General features: G+C 39.7%; 1 protein-coding gene across 1 annotated transcript in view; it reads left to right on the forward strand.

The window, feature by feature from the left end:
• FAM3C (FAM3 metabolism regulating signaling molecule C) overlaps positions 1-17,019 on the forward strand; it is a 44,591-nt gene that overhangs the window by 14,186 nt on the left and 13,386 nt on the right. The window contains exons 2-3 of the mRNA XM_063446833.1: positions 14,581-14,628; positions 16,840-16,944. Coding sequence (XP_063302903.1) covers positions 14,616-14,628; positions 16,840-16,944 — 118 coding nt within the window. The 5' untranslated portion in view covers positions 14,581-14,615. The remainder of the gene's footprint in view (positions 1-14,580; positions 14,629-16,839; positions 16,945-17,019) is intronic.

Consider the following 17,019-nt stretch of genomic DNA (forward strand, 5'->3'; position numbering starts at 1 on the left):
TTTTTCCATGCAGGCTCTGTCCATCATAGCCAGGGGAAGTGTGACAAGGGCTGCACAAACAGAAACAAAGTGATTTAACTCCTAAATGGCAGTGAATTGAGCAGTGAAACCTGAGAAGCATGATCTACACCAGGGATAGGCAACCTTCGGCTCTCCAGATGTTGTGGACTACAACCCCCATAATGCTCTTACACACATAATGCTGGCAAAGCATCATGGGAGGTGTAGTCCAAAACATCTGGAGAGCCGAAGGTTCCCCACCCCTGAATTACACTAATAGCTGCTTTATTAAGCAAAAGTTGTTTAGGTGACTTATAGTGTGTTCCTTTAAACATAGGGGATCCATAAACATATTTAAGATCCTGGATAGTAACAGTCCTCCCTTCCAACAGGTATGTGTGAATGTGACTAGCTGTGTGTATTCTTTCAGCTACATTGAAGCAGGATTTTTTTTTTCTCTTTTGCTGCTGGTTTAGCTGCCAAAGTGACCATCTTTTTCCTTATTTGATTTTCTTCTGACAAGTACATCAGAAACCACTTTTATCATTCCGGCAAGTGTTAGTTGGTATTTCACTTAAAAATAATTGCTATTGATTTATTATTTATTTTATTTTTGCGATGCTTGCTAATGGTTTTAATCGGGTATCTTGTGAATTTGTTACGGATCAGTAAAGGGCTGTGAAATGGAATGGTCATGTTTGGTAATGTCCGCGATATGTGGGGCTACAGACTTCTAAAAATGTTTCTATTTTGGTGTATTTTTTATTTATTTAAGTAAGACACACGAAAATCCTATGTCTAAAGCATATTGCCTATTATTCCTAGTCTGCTAGAGCAGTCATGAGTTTGGGCCCCTATGCTACCCTTTGCTATTTTTTTCTAATTTTTTTTGTGTTTGGTTTTATAACTGCATTTCCTACTAATAACATTATATAACTTAACAAGTAATTTGCAAGACATCGAAAGTTTATTATTTACATAGGCAGATATTAATGTACCTTAGGAGTAATTTACAGCTTAGTTGCTGTGAAAATATAGATTATATACTCCTACACGGCAAACATTGGAGTTTCGCCAGTGGTAAGTGTGCCATAGACTGGGGCGTAATTTGACATTTTACTTTAAACTTGAAGCAGATTTAATTTGTTTGCTTTCTTACATAATAGAACGTGTCAAGAGATAGGTTTTTGGTTTTGTTTTTTAAGTCTCTATCTGCCTTAATGCTGCAACCCTGCTGTGGCAAACGTTACACTGAATGTAAATAGAACTCTGAGGTCAGAAGCTGTTTGAGAATCATTTTTTGCAGAAAAATACTAGACAGGAGGAATACAGAGTTCTGAATCTCTTCCCATACGAGGAGTTGTAGACCTAGGCGCATTTGCAACCAAGAAAGGTATGAAAGTGCAGGTATAAAGGAATATTGTACATTTATTGTATAAATAGATAAGCAAAGTGATATGAACAATCAAACCATTTAGCACTGTGTTTTAGTGAAGACCAAAATACATCATTAGGAACTACATGTGCATCATAAACACATGACTGCACTATTTTCATCCATAAAATTAAATTAAAATACAAAGATCTTAACTAGGATAACGAGTGTAAAATGTACAAGTAGTCATAAACAAGTAAATAAACCCGCAGCTACTTGGTAATATTGTCCTAATACTCCGGACTAATTATCCATCAAAGCGACCCACAAAAATGAGAGTGAAATAGCCCCAACATAAACATATCTGAAGGCAGTAAGTCTGATACATTCCAAAAATAATGTGTAGGTGACCTGCTGGTAGTACTACGTCTGTGCATGTTGATATTGCAGCTGTGCGTCCCAAGAAAGCATGTGGTTGTGGTGCTTGAAGCCTGCAGCTGGTGATGCCTGTAACAAATGTCTGAGAATCCAGAATTTATCAAAGACCATCAGGGGAATTTACTCAACGAGAATATGAATTGTAGCTCTGGGTTAACTGTTACAGGGAAATTTACAAGAACAAACAATATAATTAAAGGAACACTAGGTGCTATTACTCTTCCCTTATCACAATTGCCTCACTCATACACCCGGCACATCTTCGTATTGAGGTCTGCATTCATTCAGTGGTAGAATGACTAGGGACAAGTCCCTGCTAATAGTGAGAGGAGAGACTTGTGAATGCCAAAAGGAGGGCTCTTTATTGATTTATTATTGGAATTCATATAGCCCCAGCTTATTCCACAGCACTTTACAATAAGAGGGGAATTTACCAAATGAGACAATAACAAAGTGTAACAGGAACATTAGGTAGTTTAGGACCCTGTTCACATGAGCTTACAGTCTATAGGAGGTGGGGTATAAAAACACCATAGTAAAGGTATTGAGATAGAAAGCAAATAGACAAGGTGGGAAAGTAGCAGAACTGGAGGTGAAAGTGCAGTGTGGCCTTTTTAGGAGAGAGCGAGAGGATTGAGAGATAGAAGTTACTCTGGGAGGCCATTAGCTTTCCTGAAAAGATGGGTTTTAAGGGAGTTCTTAAAGAATTGAAGACTAGGGGAGAGTCTGACAGGGGTAGGCAGGCTGTTCCAAAGGAAAGGAGGCGCCCGTGAGAAGTCTTGCAGGCGTGAATTTGCATTAAGGGTGCGAGCACCAAACAGGAGAAGGTCACCAGTAGAGCGGAGAGACCGAGAGGGGGCATGCCTATGAATCAGTGAAGAGATGTAGATTTGCTTAGGGCTTTAAAGGACCACTCTAGGCACCCAGACCACTTCAGCTTAATGAAGTGGTCTGGGTGCCAGGTCCTTCTAGGGTTAACCCATTTTTTCATAAACATAGCAGTTTCAGAGAAACTGCTATGTTTGTGAATGGGTTAAGCCTTCCCCTATTTCCTCTAGTGGCTGTCTCATTGACAGCCGCTAGAGGCGCTTGCGTGATTCTCACTGTGAAAATCACAGTGAGAGTACGCAAGCGTCCATAGGAAAGCATTATGAATGCTTTCCTATGTGACCGGCTGAATGCGCGTGCAGCTCTTGCCGCGCATGCGCATTCAGCCGAAAGGGAGGAGAAGAGGAGGATCGGAGGAGGAGAGCTCCCCGCCCACCGCTGGAAAAAAGGTAAGTTTTAAACACTTTCCCCTTTCCAGAGCCGGGCGGGAGGGGGTCCCTGAGGGTGGGGGCACCCTCAGGGCACTCTAGTGCCAGGAAAACGAGTATGTTTTCCTGGCACTAGAGTGGTCCTTTAAAGGTAAGGGTTAATATTTTAAATTGACACCTGTAGGATACAGGAAGCCAGTGTAAGGATCGACAGAGTGTTGAGGTGTGAGAGGAGCGACCGGAGAGAAAGATCAGAGTGGCAGCAGCATTTATCACCGATTGTAGGGGGCAGTATGGCTTCTGGGGAGACCAAATAGGAGTGAATTACAGTAATCCATGCAAGAGATCACTAGAGCCTGAGCAAGCTCCTTGGCAGCATATTGCGTAAGAAAGGGGTGTATGCGGACAATGTTTTTAAGGTGGAATCGACAGGTCTTGACAACAGGTTGGACATGAGGGCAAAGGTGAAGCTAGGATCAAAAACTACCCCAAGACAGCGAGCTTGAAAGGATGGGGTGAGGCCCAACTTGCAGGGAGAGTGAAGGAGGAGGATCGGTGTTATGAGGAGGAAAAATAAGAAGAAACTCCATTTTAGAGAGATTGAGTTTCAGAAAGCGGGAGGACATCCAATCAGAGATAGAAGAAAGGCAATAGGTGACACGTTGTAGGACAGCGGAGGAGAGGTATATCTGGGTGTCGTCAGCGTCCGGTGGTAGTGAAATCCAACTGAATTAATGAGTTTGCCAAGAGAAGCAGTATAGAGAGAGAACAAAAGAGGACCAAGAACTGAGCCTTGAGGGACTCTGACTGAGACAGGATGAGGAGAGGAGGTGTCATTGGAAAATGAGACCCTGAAAGAGCGTTGGAAGAGATAGGAGAATTTATTAGTAATACAAACACTTATGCATGGAGTGGTATAGTGAATTAACCGCTCTATGCTTTTTCTGTTTCTGCTGTGCCCATGTAACTATTGTTGGTGTTATTAAACGAAAAAAAAAGGAAAATAATTAACCAGGGCCAAAATTTCGATATCACAAGGTAGAAGGCACAAAAAAGGGGGTTAACCCCAAATGGTGAAAATCAGAGAATAAAGAAAAAAAAGAAAAAAATGCCATTCTACTTGTGTATGATTTACTGAGAAGATTATAAGCTTAAAAAATAACTTTTAATAAATAAATCTAAAATAAAAATATATCAAAGAAAAATAATAATATGAACAGCAGGAGTGAGTGGAGACTATACAGCGAGTAAAACTCTGTGACTACTTATACAAGCTGTAAAAGTGTATACAGAAGCAATACTGTTTTGCTATAATATAACATCAGGGTATTCCCAAGTAATAGAAGTGATACTATATTATATATCACTAATAGCTGTAACAAGAGGGGGGAGATAAGACGACTGCTAAACCAGTGCTGTAAATAGTTAAAAGATTTATGGATAAGCAAGTCCCTACATGATAGTATAACTAGCGACATGGGTTAACTCCACATACAATAATTGATATTGTTCTATGGTACTTAACCTCAGAAAGATCAAAGATAATGGTTCAGCTAAGACAGATTTCTGACAGACGGCAATTAGCCAGTTAAATATCACAAAAGCTGCCTAGATCATAGCAGCGTATTGATAATAAATTAAAGGTTGCTGTCAAGCAGTGAAGTGAAAAATAAGGGGTTGCTGACCTGGCTCCGTTTTTTCTGCAAGATACCTAGCAATATATTCTAGTGTAACAATGGCTGCCTGCACTGAATGATGTTATCTTATGCTTGACCACAGCGGAGCACAAAGTAGTAGCTCACCTGTGAAGGACTGCTGACAGGCAGCAGTTAACCGGTTAAACGTCACACAAGTAGCCTAAGTGCTAGCTGCATCTAAATAATAGGTCAAAGTGTAAAGAGAGGGTTTTGAACAGGTTGCCTAGGTAGTAGAAAATATACAGACAGTGACAGAGGAAGACATATAGAATAAATATTCCTGAGTCTTGTGCCTTCGAGGGCACCCCTTAATAAAATGCCTGGTCTTTTCAATCTCCCCCTATAAACATAATAAAGGAAAAAGAGAGAAATAAAGTATGTACAGAGTACATAAAATTAGTGTTAAGAGTCTCCAATATGCACTCCTGAGATGCTGGACATGAAAGAACTTGATGTCGGTAATTTAGCAATTGATAAGCAGAGAGTTAGGTGCCGACACCAATAATGTGTCAGTATGTGTCCAGAGCCCCTGACGTGCCAGTGAAGCTCATCAGAGGGGAACCAGATACAGGCAAGTATCGGAGTATTTAAATCATAAGCTCTCAATTGATTGGGAGATTATCAGGATTCTGACCAATAGTAGCTTGGGGAGGGAATCTCAACCATTAAGAAATAATTTACTAATTAACCCTATGTTTACCTGAATCTTATGGTTTTTTACTGAATATTAAAATGATTAATTATATATAAAAAAAAAAAAGTGGAAAAGTGTAAGTAACAGTGGTTATCAAAATGGCAGTAATGCCATTATTTTAACTTATATGTGATTAACAATAGTGACATAGTTAGTTGAACGCAGAGTAAATGGTGAGAACCGCACTCAGTCCCAACAGCCATGGGTGCTCCAGAGCAGAACCAGCAATCCCAGAACAATAATCCAACAAGAAAAACTCACAGGCACTCAAATTTTCAAGCCGCAGGCAGATTTATTGTGACAGAATGCAACGCAACGTTTCGACTGGAAAGGTCTTTTTCAAATAATAATATGAACAGCAGGAGTGAGTGGAGACTATACAGCGAGTAAAACTCTGTGACTACTTATACAAGCTGTAAAAGTGTATACATAATAACACTAATGCTGAAGCAATACTGTTTTGCTATAATATACTTAACCTACAATTAGATGCATAGGCACGTATGATCAACTATGGCATCCTATTCGAATAATCGATGCAGACAATTGGCCGATACTCACCCACAACAAAGAGGTGGCCACTAATCTTTCTATATTCCCAAGTATCACAGCAAGACGAGCTAACAATCTGCGTGACCTGCTAGTTCATAGTCATCTTGAACCAAAACCATCACCTAAGACATGGCTACAAGAAACAAAGGGAATTTTTAGATGTGGGAAATGTAAGGCATGTAGGTTTATCAAACCATCAAAATCAGTCTTATGCACCAATACGCAGAAAACACATCTGATTAATGATTTTGTCAATTGCAGCACCACAAAAGTAGTTTACATCATTACGTGTAGCTGTAAACTACAATATATAGGAACAACCTTCCAAGAACTGAGAAGGAAAATCCTACAACATGTGAATTCCGTCTCAAACCTAAACATTTCCACTCCTGTCTCCAATCACATAAGAAACTTCCATAACTCGGATGCATCTCATCTTACGTTTCAGGTTTTAGAACGTATCCACCTGAACACTAGAAAGGGTAATTTTAATCTCACCCTATTAAGGAAAGAATCCAGATGGATACATGAATGTAAGACCTTATCCCCCTTAGGACTAAATGAAGAATTTCATTTGACCCCCTTCATTCACAAATAAATGCATAATTATTCATTATCAATATTAATTTAGGTCTATTACAAACATTCTCTTTCCTAAAATCTTAAAATCCTAAAAACTTTTATTAATGTTACATTTTAGTCAACAAGTTTAGGAATCCACTAATATATCTGCACTAATCAGTAAATACTTTAGCAGATAAACGTTGCTATGTTCGTTCAACTAATTATGTCACTATTGTTAATCACATATAAGTTAAAATAATGACATTACTGTAATTTTGATAACCACTGTTACTTACACTTTTCCACTTTTTTTTTTATATATATATAATTAATCATTTTAATATTCAGTAAAAACCATAAGATTCAGGTAAACATAGGGTTAATTAGTCAATTATTTCTTAATGGTTGAGATTCCCCTCCCCCCCCCCCCAAGCTACTATTGGTCAGAATCCTGATAATCTCCCAATCAATTGAGAGCTTATGATTTAAATACTCCGATACTTGCCTGTATCTGGTTCCCCTCTGATGAGCTTCACTGGCGAAACGTGTACGTCAGGGGCTCTGGACACATACTGACACATTATTGGTGTCGGCACCTAACTCTCTGCTTATCAATTGCTAAATTACCGACATCAAGTTCTTTCATGTCCAGAATCTCAGGAGTGCATATTGGAGACTCTTAACACTAATTTTATGTACTCTGTACATACTTTATTTCTCTTTCTTTTTCCTTTATTATGTTTATGGGGGGAGATTGATAAGACCAGGCATTTTATTAAGGGGTGCCCTCGAAGGCACAAGACTCAGGAATCTTTATTCTATATGTCTTCCTCTGTCACTGTCTGTATATTTTCTACTACCTAGGCAACCTGTTCAAAACTGTTTGCAAACCCCCTCTTTACACTTTGACCTATTATTTAGATGCAGCTAGCACTTAGGCTACTTGTGACTTTTAACCGGTTAACTGCTGCCTGTCAGCAGTCCTTCACAGGTGAGCTACTACTTTGTGCCCCACTGTGGTCAAGCATAAGATAACATCATTCAGTGCAGGCAGCCGTTGTTACACTAGCACAGGGGTAGGCAACCTTTTAGCAGCACTGTGCCGATATAGGATTGTGATGTCCCGTAGTGTGCCGATCCTATTTTTTTAAATTGAGGTGTGTATGCCGCCGTATTCTGCTTGTTATTTTTACTGTAATTGCTTTGTATCGTTGTATTTGTGCGTATATGAGCTATTATATTGTATATGTTCAGGAGTAGTTTATGGTATCGTGTATGATACATATGAATGTGGGCTGTGTATGAGGGCTGCTTGTGAAATTGTGTGTGGATGGATATGTCAAATTGTGTGTTTGGTAGTGTGTGGGGGCTGTTTGGGGTATTGCATGTGAGAGGCTGCATGTGGGGTTGTGTGCATGTATGTGGATTGTTAGTGGTGTTGCATTTGTGGGGATTGCGTGTGTGTGGGCTGTTCATATTATTTGTATGAGGGGAGGGTTATTCTGCATGTCTGTGTATTTCTGTTCCAGTGGGGACCAGGCTGGCCAGGTACAGGTCAAGAACAGGAGCTGTGATGGCTGTCGAGGGCTGCTCTACTACAGTGTGGATTCCCATTCACAAGTGCTGGGAGGAAGTGATCTGAGATCACTTCCTCTATGTGCTACAATGCATAAATTGAGGATTGTCCTTCACCACCTCTTTGTATTATCAGATATCTGAAGTTTTACTGGGACTCCTGATAGGCCAGAGTGTGTTTGGCTCTAGCAGCCTTGAGTGCCGTGCAAAGACACCTCGAGTGCCGTGCATGGCACTAGTGCCGTAGGTTGCCTACCCCTGCACTAGCATATACTGCTAGGTATCTTGCAGAAAAAACGGAGCCAGGTCAGCAACCCCTTATTTTTCACTTTATTGCTTGACAGAAACCTTTAATTTATTATCAATACGCTGCTATGATCTAGGCAGCTTTTGTGATATTTAACTGGCTAATTGCCGTCTGTCAGAAATCTGTCTTAGCTGAACCATTATCTTTGATCTTTCTGAGGTTAAGTACCATAGAACAATATCAATTATTGTATGTGGAGTTAACCCATGTCGCTAGTTATACTATCATGTAGTGCTTATCCATAAATCTTAACTATTGACAGCACTGGTTTAGCAGTCGTCTTATCTCCCCCCTCTTGTTACAGCTATTAGTGATATTTAATACAGTATCACCTCTATTACTTGGGAATACCCTGATGTTATATTATAGCAAAACAGTATTGCTTCAGCATTAGTGTTATTATGTATACACTTTTACAGCTTGTATAAGTAGTCAGAGTTTTACTCGCTGTATAGTCTCCACTCACTCCTGCTGTTCATATTATTATTTTTCTTTGATATATTTTTATTTTAGATTTATTTATTAAAAGTTATTTTTTTAAGCTTGTAATCTTCTCAGTAAATCATACACAGGTAGAATGGCATTTTTTTCTTTTTTTGTTTATTCTCTGATATTGTTGGTGTTAGTTTTATGGTAAAAGTGTATTCAGACATGGTGCCAACATTGCTAGGCTTTACTGTTGTGTTTATTCTTCTAAATGTAGCACTGCCCTTTGCATTTAGCCAATATTTTGGTTTACGCATTTTCATGAATGAAACCGCCAAGTGTTGTATGCAATGTACAGAGGTCACAATGTTCATTAGCATTTGGCAAAAGAAAAGTTAGCCCTGCTGGGTATCCCATGGACTATCCAGGCTTGCAGTAATGGGCGACTTTTAAGGCCTTACTAGTAGTCTACGACTTAGAAATGTAAGCCTGGATGTATACATCTCTAAGACTCCTGATTTGTAACAGTTTATGGAATCTGCAGGCAAATTCCATACTGGGTACAATGGTAAGGGCAATGTTGTCCTATAAATCTGGACGACCTCCTGATTTCTGGAGAAAATGCAAGTTTGCAGCAAACAAGGGAAAGTCAGATCTTCATACTGCGTTCTGAATAAAGGCCGACACAAGCCTTAAATGTCTCTCTTTTTAATGGATTATTTTGAAATTGTTGGTAGACAGCTGGCTGATCCACTGGAACTTATATCTGTTTTGGTAAAACACCAATTTGAATATAGAATATCACTAATGTGCAAAAGTCTGTTCCCAGACAAATCTGAAAATGTTTGTAGCTTTCACTAGCTTTTTGGCAAAGTTTTAGCAGAGATGTGGTTTTGAAGGTACATCTTTCTGTTGCTAAAGAACCACAATTATTCCAGAACAAATAGACAGGGCAATGCGTGATACTTCAATCCTTTACAATTGCTTTTACTTTCTTTTTTGCCTGTTATTTTGTGTGGTAATATTTTAGAATTCCATTCTGTATGGTTGGGATTATCGTCTGTGCAATTATTTGTTATAATTAGAGGGGAATAATACACAGGTCGCCTCCGTACAGTCTGGGAGTCCTAGTCTCCGGCTGACCAGCATATGTCTTTGTGAATATAACGTGTGTGTGTGTGTGTGTGTTTGTGTATATATGGGTGGTGTTTGTTGTTAGTACAGTATGTATGTAGACCAATTCTAGTGTAACGTTTGAGAAATACTGGATGATATTTTAAGAAATAAAACTGAAAAGATGTGCGCTTTCCAAATGAGGTAATGGCTGACTGAGTGGAAAATATCTTAAAGAATATAGTTTTTGTATTTTTTTTGTTTTGTGTTTTGCCTCCTTGCGGTTTCCACACTAACCAGCCATAAATCCTCTGCACTCAGAGCCTTGGCTGCCAACACATAAATATTATACCAACTCATACCAACTATTTTTCAGAAAAACCTTATATTTCAGTGTTTGTTTTTCTTCGGGGGCTGAAAGACACATTTTCTGACTCCCCCAAAAAACGAAGTACAGAATCCTCTGTGCAAAAACTGAAATGCATTAGTTTCATAACTGATCTGCTTGCACGTGTCTTTGATTCAGTGAACATGACAGGGATTTCAGCCTTGGCCAGTGTCCTACACAGTCCTGCAGTGGGAAAGTTTGGGGGCAAAATGGATTTAGTGGTTCATAGAATAAAGTCGTGACTGAAAAATTTGCTGTTGAGTCAGTTCAGACCTGAATCCATTAATATTTCTATAAAATTATTGAATTTAGTCTATTACAGTTCTGAGCTGATGAGGCATCCAAGCTTGTCTGCCATCTCAAGGTGCCCTTGGTGGTTTAAACGCTTGCCTTTTCCATAGTTGATTAAAGCGTCAAGAAGGAAGACCATCCTCCCATCCCTGAACTACTGTCTTTCCCCGAAAACAAGACCGAGTCTTATATTAATTTTCCCCCCGAAAAATGCACTAGGGCTTATTTTTGGGGGATGTCTCATTTCGGGGGAAAAACGGTAGCAAGCATGTGCTAGAAAGCGGGTCGCCCGAACATAGACCAGTTCACGAAGACATGGAATCCTGCAAATCTGTGATTGGGGAAACTTTCCCAAACATAGATTTGTTTACTCGCAAATGGAATCCCACACATCTGTGTTCAGAGAAAATTCCCTGAAAATAGATTAGCGAACTAGCAACCAGGGCTTATTTTCGTGATAGAGCTTATTTTACAAGCATCCCCCGAAAATTAGCTAGGGCTTATTTTTGGGGGGTGTCTTATTTTCAGTTAAGAAGGGTATTAACAGTCCACATCACTCGTATGGCTGTCTACATTCTCATCTTCAGCATTTGTTGGTGTCACAATGTTGCAGTGAAATGTGGAATAAGATTAATTTGACTGATTTCGTTGGTGTCCTTCATACCAGGATACCTTATTTCTTATATAAACTAGCACTCACACAATTACATGTTGCCATAAGTAGTGAATAAAAAAAAAATCTAATGAAAATAAAGTGCATTCAGACATAAAACCCACTCATACAAGCTGTGTTTGTGTCTGCGTGTAGATGTACAGATTGGATGGGCAGCTGGATCTGAGAGCATTTTGTTTTTATTTGTACACGTCCAATTCTTTCCATCACTTTTATCTGAGTGATAGACCCATTATATGTATTTACTGACCAGACTACCCTTTTTTAATTAACGCATTCTACACAGATCAGCCACACCATTCAAACCACTGACAAGTGCTGTGAATAATATTGATTATGTTATTACAATGGCACAAGTGAATAGTCAGTTCTTCAATTTCATGTGTTGGAAACAGGAAAAATGGGCATGCGAAAACATCTGAATGACTTTGACAAGGGCCAAATAGTGATGGCAAGACGACTGGGTCAGAGCATCTCAGAAATAGCCAGTCTTGTGGGGTGCTCCTAAAATGCAGTGATTAGTATGTACCAAAAGTGATGGAAGGATGGACAACTGGTGAACTGGCGTCGGGATCATGAGCACACAGGGCTCATTAATTCATGTGGGCAGTGAAGGCTAACCAGTCTGGTCTGATCACATAGAAGAGCTACTGTACATGAAAAACTTAATGCTGTCCATTCTAGAAAGGTGTCAGAACACACAGTGCATCGTAGTTTACTGCGTAAATGACTGTGTAGCAGCAGACTGGTCAGAATGCTCATTATGACCCCTGTCCACTGCTGAAAGCACCTTCAATGGGGATGTGAGCATCACAACTGGAACAATGGAACATAGTTGCCTGGTCTGATGAATCACGTGTGATTCATTTACCTGGAGAAGAGATGGCAGATGTCAAGCTGGCAGAGGCGTTGTTATGCTCGGGGCAATGTTCTGCTGGGAAACCATGCCTTCTGGCATTCTTGTACATGTTTCTTTGGCATGTGCCACTTGCCTAGAGATTGCTGCGTAAGTGCCACATGCCAAAGAAACATGCATTTACTGATGGCAGTGGCCTCTTTCAGCAGTAAATTGCACCCTGTGACACTTTCCAAGAGTGGTACTACTTGCCTACAGTGGATACCTATTGTGAAGTATGTTACTGTATATTTTACCTTCTAATTCATAACACTGGGTGTTGTACATGTTTGGTAGTGTTTGCCATTACACGTTTTCTATAGTATTCATTAAACTAAGATTTAGGAAGAATAATTGACTAAGGGACTGCAAATTATAGGACCAAATGGCTAGTCTGCTATTTTTCAATTTTGCCAGTGACTTTACTTAGTAGGCTCCTATAGACTGTAAGCTCGTTTGAGCAAGGTCCTCTTCAACCTATCGTTCCTGTAAATTTTCTTGTAATTGTCCTATTTATAGTTGCCCCCCCCCCCCCCTTATAATATTGTAAAGCGCATCTTCCGGCTCCCAGCCTCACTCTGCGGCGCGCGAGGGAGCTGAGCAGAGAGCTCAGAGGAAGAGCTCCCTCGCCAGCCGCCCGCCCAGCAACCAGCCCAGCAGCCCGACCGGCAGCCCCACTAGACCACAGGGAGATAAAGAACCCCCCCCCAGCATTCCCAAAGGTAAGGAGGCTGGGGGGTAGGTTAAATTAATTATATATTATTATATTATATTATATATTATTATATTATTATATATTATATATAATATATTATATTATATATTATTATATTATATATATATATATATATATATATATATATATATTATATTATATTATAATTATATTATATATTATATTATAATTATATTATATATTATTATATTATATTATATATTATTATATTATATATTATATATCAGAGAGTGTGTGTGTGTGTGACAGAGAGTGTGTGTGTCTGACAGAGAGTGTGTGTGTGTGTCTGACAGAGAGTGTGTGTGTGTCTGACAGAGAGTGTGTGTGTGTCTGACAGAGAGTGTGTGTGTGTCTGACAGAGAGTGTGTGTGTGTCTGACAGAGAGTGTGTGTGTGTCTGACAGAGAGTGTGTGTGTGTCTGACAGAGAGTGTGTGTGTGTCTGACAGAGAGTGTGTGTGTGTGTGTGTCTGACAGAGAGTGTGTGTGTGTCTGACAGAGAGTGTGTGTGTGTCTGACAGAGTGTGTGTGTGTCTGACAGAGTGTGTGTGTGTCTGACAGAGTGTGTGTGTGTCTGACAGAGAGTGTGTGTGTGTGTGTGTCTGACAGAGAGTGTGTGTGTGTGTGTGTCTGACAGAGAGTGTGTGTGTGTGTGTCTGACAGAGAGTGTGTGTGTGTGTGTGTCTGACAGAGAGTGTGTGTGTGTGTGTGTCTGACAGTGTGTGTGTGTCTGACAGTGTGTGTGTGTCTGACAGTGTGTGTGTGTCTGACAGTGTGTGTGTGTCTGTGTCTGTCTGACCGAGAGTGTGTGTGTCTGTTAGCTAGTGTATGCGTATCTGTCAGTGAATTTGTGTGTGTGTGTGTATTTAGAAGGCGGGACAGGGGGGGAAGGGTTGGGTGGGGGTGTCGCAGGGGGGGGAGGGGAAGAGGGGCGCCTGAGTTTTGTCCTGCCTAGGGCAGCACAAAACCAGGATACACCACTGCCTATCACCCCTGGCTCTGGGTTTGCAATGCTCCACTTCAGAGGGAAGATTCCCACACTGATTGAACTCCAAGTGGTGTGCTAACTGGAAACTGGTAGAACTGTGCAATATAGGACAGAGAGAGGCAGGACCTCCATTTGAATAGAATCTTATACAATTTATTTAAAAAACAATGATTAAAAACTCTTACTTTGCAAGTGGTGGATTATGCTGACATAGCTACCCACATAAAAGCATGTAAACAGCAGATAGAAAGTCACTTCCTGGTTTTGTCCGTCCCGATCACGTGATCACTTCTGGGTCCGCCTCTCTCGTGACGTGTGGGTGTAACCGTTGTTTTTTTAATAAATTGTATAAGATACTATTCAATTGGAGGTCCATTTTGTACTAAGATGGCGAATAAAGCCATTTGATTTTATGTATGACTCTGTTTTTTTTTTTTTTTAATGTTTGTAATAATTCTGATATTGAGTGTACCTTGGAGCCTGAAGACAGTGAGTACATGGGCTGCTTTACATACACGGGACTGTTATTATATGAAACCTATATCTGCTCAGAAATGGGGGGGGGATTAGTTGTGTTGAGTTTCTTTATAACAATCTGTTTTTACCTTTTACAGAGTAATTTGAACATTTGAGCAATCAATCTGAAAACATGAGGATAACAGGTATGTTTCCAAATCTCATATATGTATATGTGTATCCTCCTTACGTCTTCATAAAACAATGTCCTGCATTCTCCCTGGATTTAGCAGACTTAATCTGATTTTGTCCAATACTGAGAGGCACAATGGTTTAGGGACCCACTCAAAATGCAATGGTTAGGTGGCTTGGTATGTGTGCGTGGGGGTTTATTTAAATTTTTTATTTTTTTTCATTCTGCTCCCAACCTGCAAGGTTTGTTTAAAAATACTGTTATAGCGAACGTCATAACTGGAGTAGATGTTAAGCTGTTAGTTTCCAGCAATAGACAATTTAAAGTGGATATGGCCAATAACACATTATTATTCTCAGTGAAAAAATAATAGTTAAATAGATACAAGTTAGCATGTGCAACATAGTGGGTTTTATTCACTAAGCACCAAATAGTGGATTAGTGAAATTGTAGTGAAATGATAACATTGTAGCAAAACGCTTCTGATGGGCTATAGTCACAGTTTTTGCTATTTTAGCCCACATTTTATGACGTGTAGCATCACAATGTGGCATAGGAGATCTGGGATTGAAGTGATACACAAAGTACTATAACCGCTACAGTTCACTGAAGTGATTATGGTGCCAGGAGTCTCCAGGACCCGTCCAGCTGTTATCTCCTTGACGGTTTATTAACGACTTGACGCTTATCTGATTGTGTTGTGCACTACTTGGTCCTTCTGGTCTGAGTTTCTATGATAAAGCATTATCCTACCAACCCATGTCTATGGGGACTAATAGAACCATGTCCACTAAAGCATTCTGTAGTTTCTATGGTGCTTGAGGATGCCATTAGGTTGGCCTCCATGAGGTTTAATTTAAATCCGCATTAACATAATGCTTTGTAAATAACTCAAGCCAAAGTGCTTAAGAAGTTTAAAGTTCTCCTTTAGCAGTTTTCTGCCAGTAATTTCACCAAAATTGCAAATCGTTAACGGCTTAAAACATGGCTTCACTTTTGTTCTTTAAGTATATCAAAAGATCTCAAGATTATTATAAAATAAGTTATAAAAATAATAAATGGCAGTTTTGCAAGCTTTGAGGTTATATCACAGTAGTGGTAATAGGTGACATGTACTATTAACCTGTTTTATCTAAAGAATTGATATTGTGTTCCATTCAGTGTGTTCAAGGTGGTTGATTTAGGAATAGTTTACGTGTGTATTTTTTGAGGTATCAAATTTGCCCAGTTATTAGGTTAACAGGGATTATTTAATTTAAAGTAAATGAAGTACAAACAGGAAGTTCTGTATAAGATTTATCCAAATTTGACGAGCTGTGTAAATATTTAACTTTTTTGAGTTGTAGTCTAACCTTCTTCTTACCTGTAATCCGCTAGTTGCTGCTTCTCTCCGCCACTACTTATAATTGGGAAGCTCCATAGCGCTAAGATACAGGGCTCATTTTATTTCACTGGTAATGGGGAAACGTGTGGTTTCAAATTATTAAACTGGTGTGTTTTTAAAAGAACACTATATAGTGCTGGAATGCAGAATTGGGTCACTGGCTCTGTTCTCTCTGGAGATTAAGGTGACTTTGCTCGCCTTTCTCCCACGTCAATCCAGTATTGCAGCAGCTGGTCCACCTCCATAGATGGGATCATCCGTTTTGATTACCTCTGCCAACCCAATACTTTGTCATAGGAAAGCATTGGGAGGCTATTGCACATGCGTGGCAAAATGCTGCACTGCGCCATTCAGCATCTCCTCATAGAGATTCATTGAATCAATGCATCTCTATGGGGGAACGTTCAGCGCCTCCATGCAGGGCGTGGAGATGCTGAACGTCAGTGCAGCACTGACCCAGGAAGCACCTTTAGTTGCCATCTGCCACTGGAAGTGTTACTAGGCAGTAATGTAAACACTGTCTTTTCTCTAAAAAAACAGTATTTACAGTGATCAGCCTGCAGGGACATTCTACAGACCCCAAAACCTTAATGTAGCTGTTCTGGTTACTATAGTGTCCAGGGACATTCTACAGACCCCAAAACCTTAATGTAGCTGTTCTGGTTACTATAGTGTCCAGGGACATTCTACAGACCCCAAAACCTTAATGTAGCTGTTCTGGTTACTATAGTGTCCATTAAGGCCATCTCTACTGCAGTTAATGTACAAATAATTATCTAACAATAGATTGTGATTGAGGCCATAATGCTCCTGACAGTGACTTTTTTTATTTTATTTTAGGTGCAATTAAATTTGTTGTGGCGCTTGCAGTATTTTTGGTGGCGTTTTATGTCATATCACAAGTTTTTGAAGTAAAGATGGATTCAAGTCTCGGCAACATTTTTGGTGAGAAAACGGAGATCCCTACCATCTATTTATTTCATCTCTCTTTGGATTTACATTCCTTGCTTTTCCTTTCTG

This window comes from Pelobates fuscus, chromosome 3, assembly GCF_036172605.1.
Source record: "Pelobates fuscus isolate aPelFus1 chromosome 3, aPelFus1.pri, whole genome shotgun sequence".
NCBI classification, from domain to species: domain Eukaryota; kingdom Metazoa; phylum Chordata; class Amphibia; order Anura; family Pelobatidae; genus Pelobates; species Pelobates fuscus.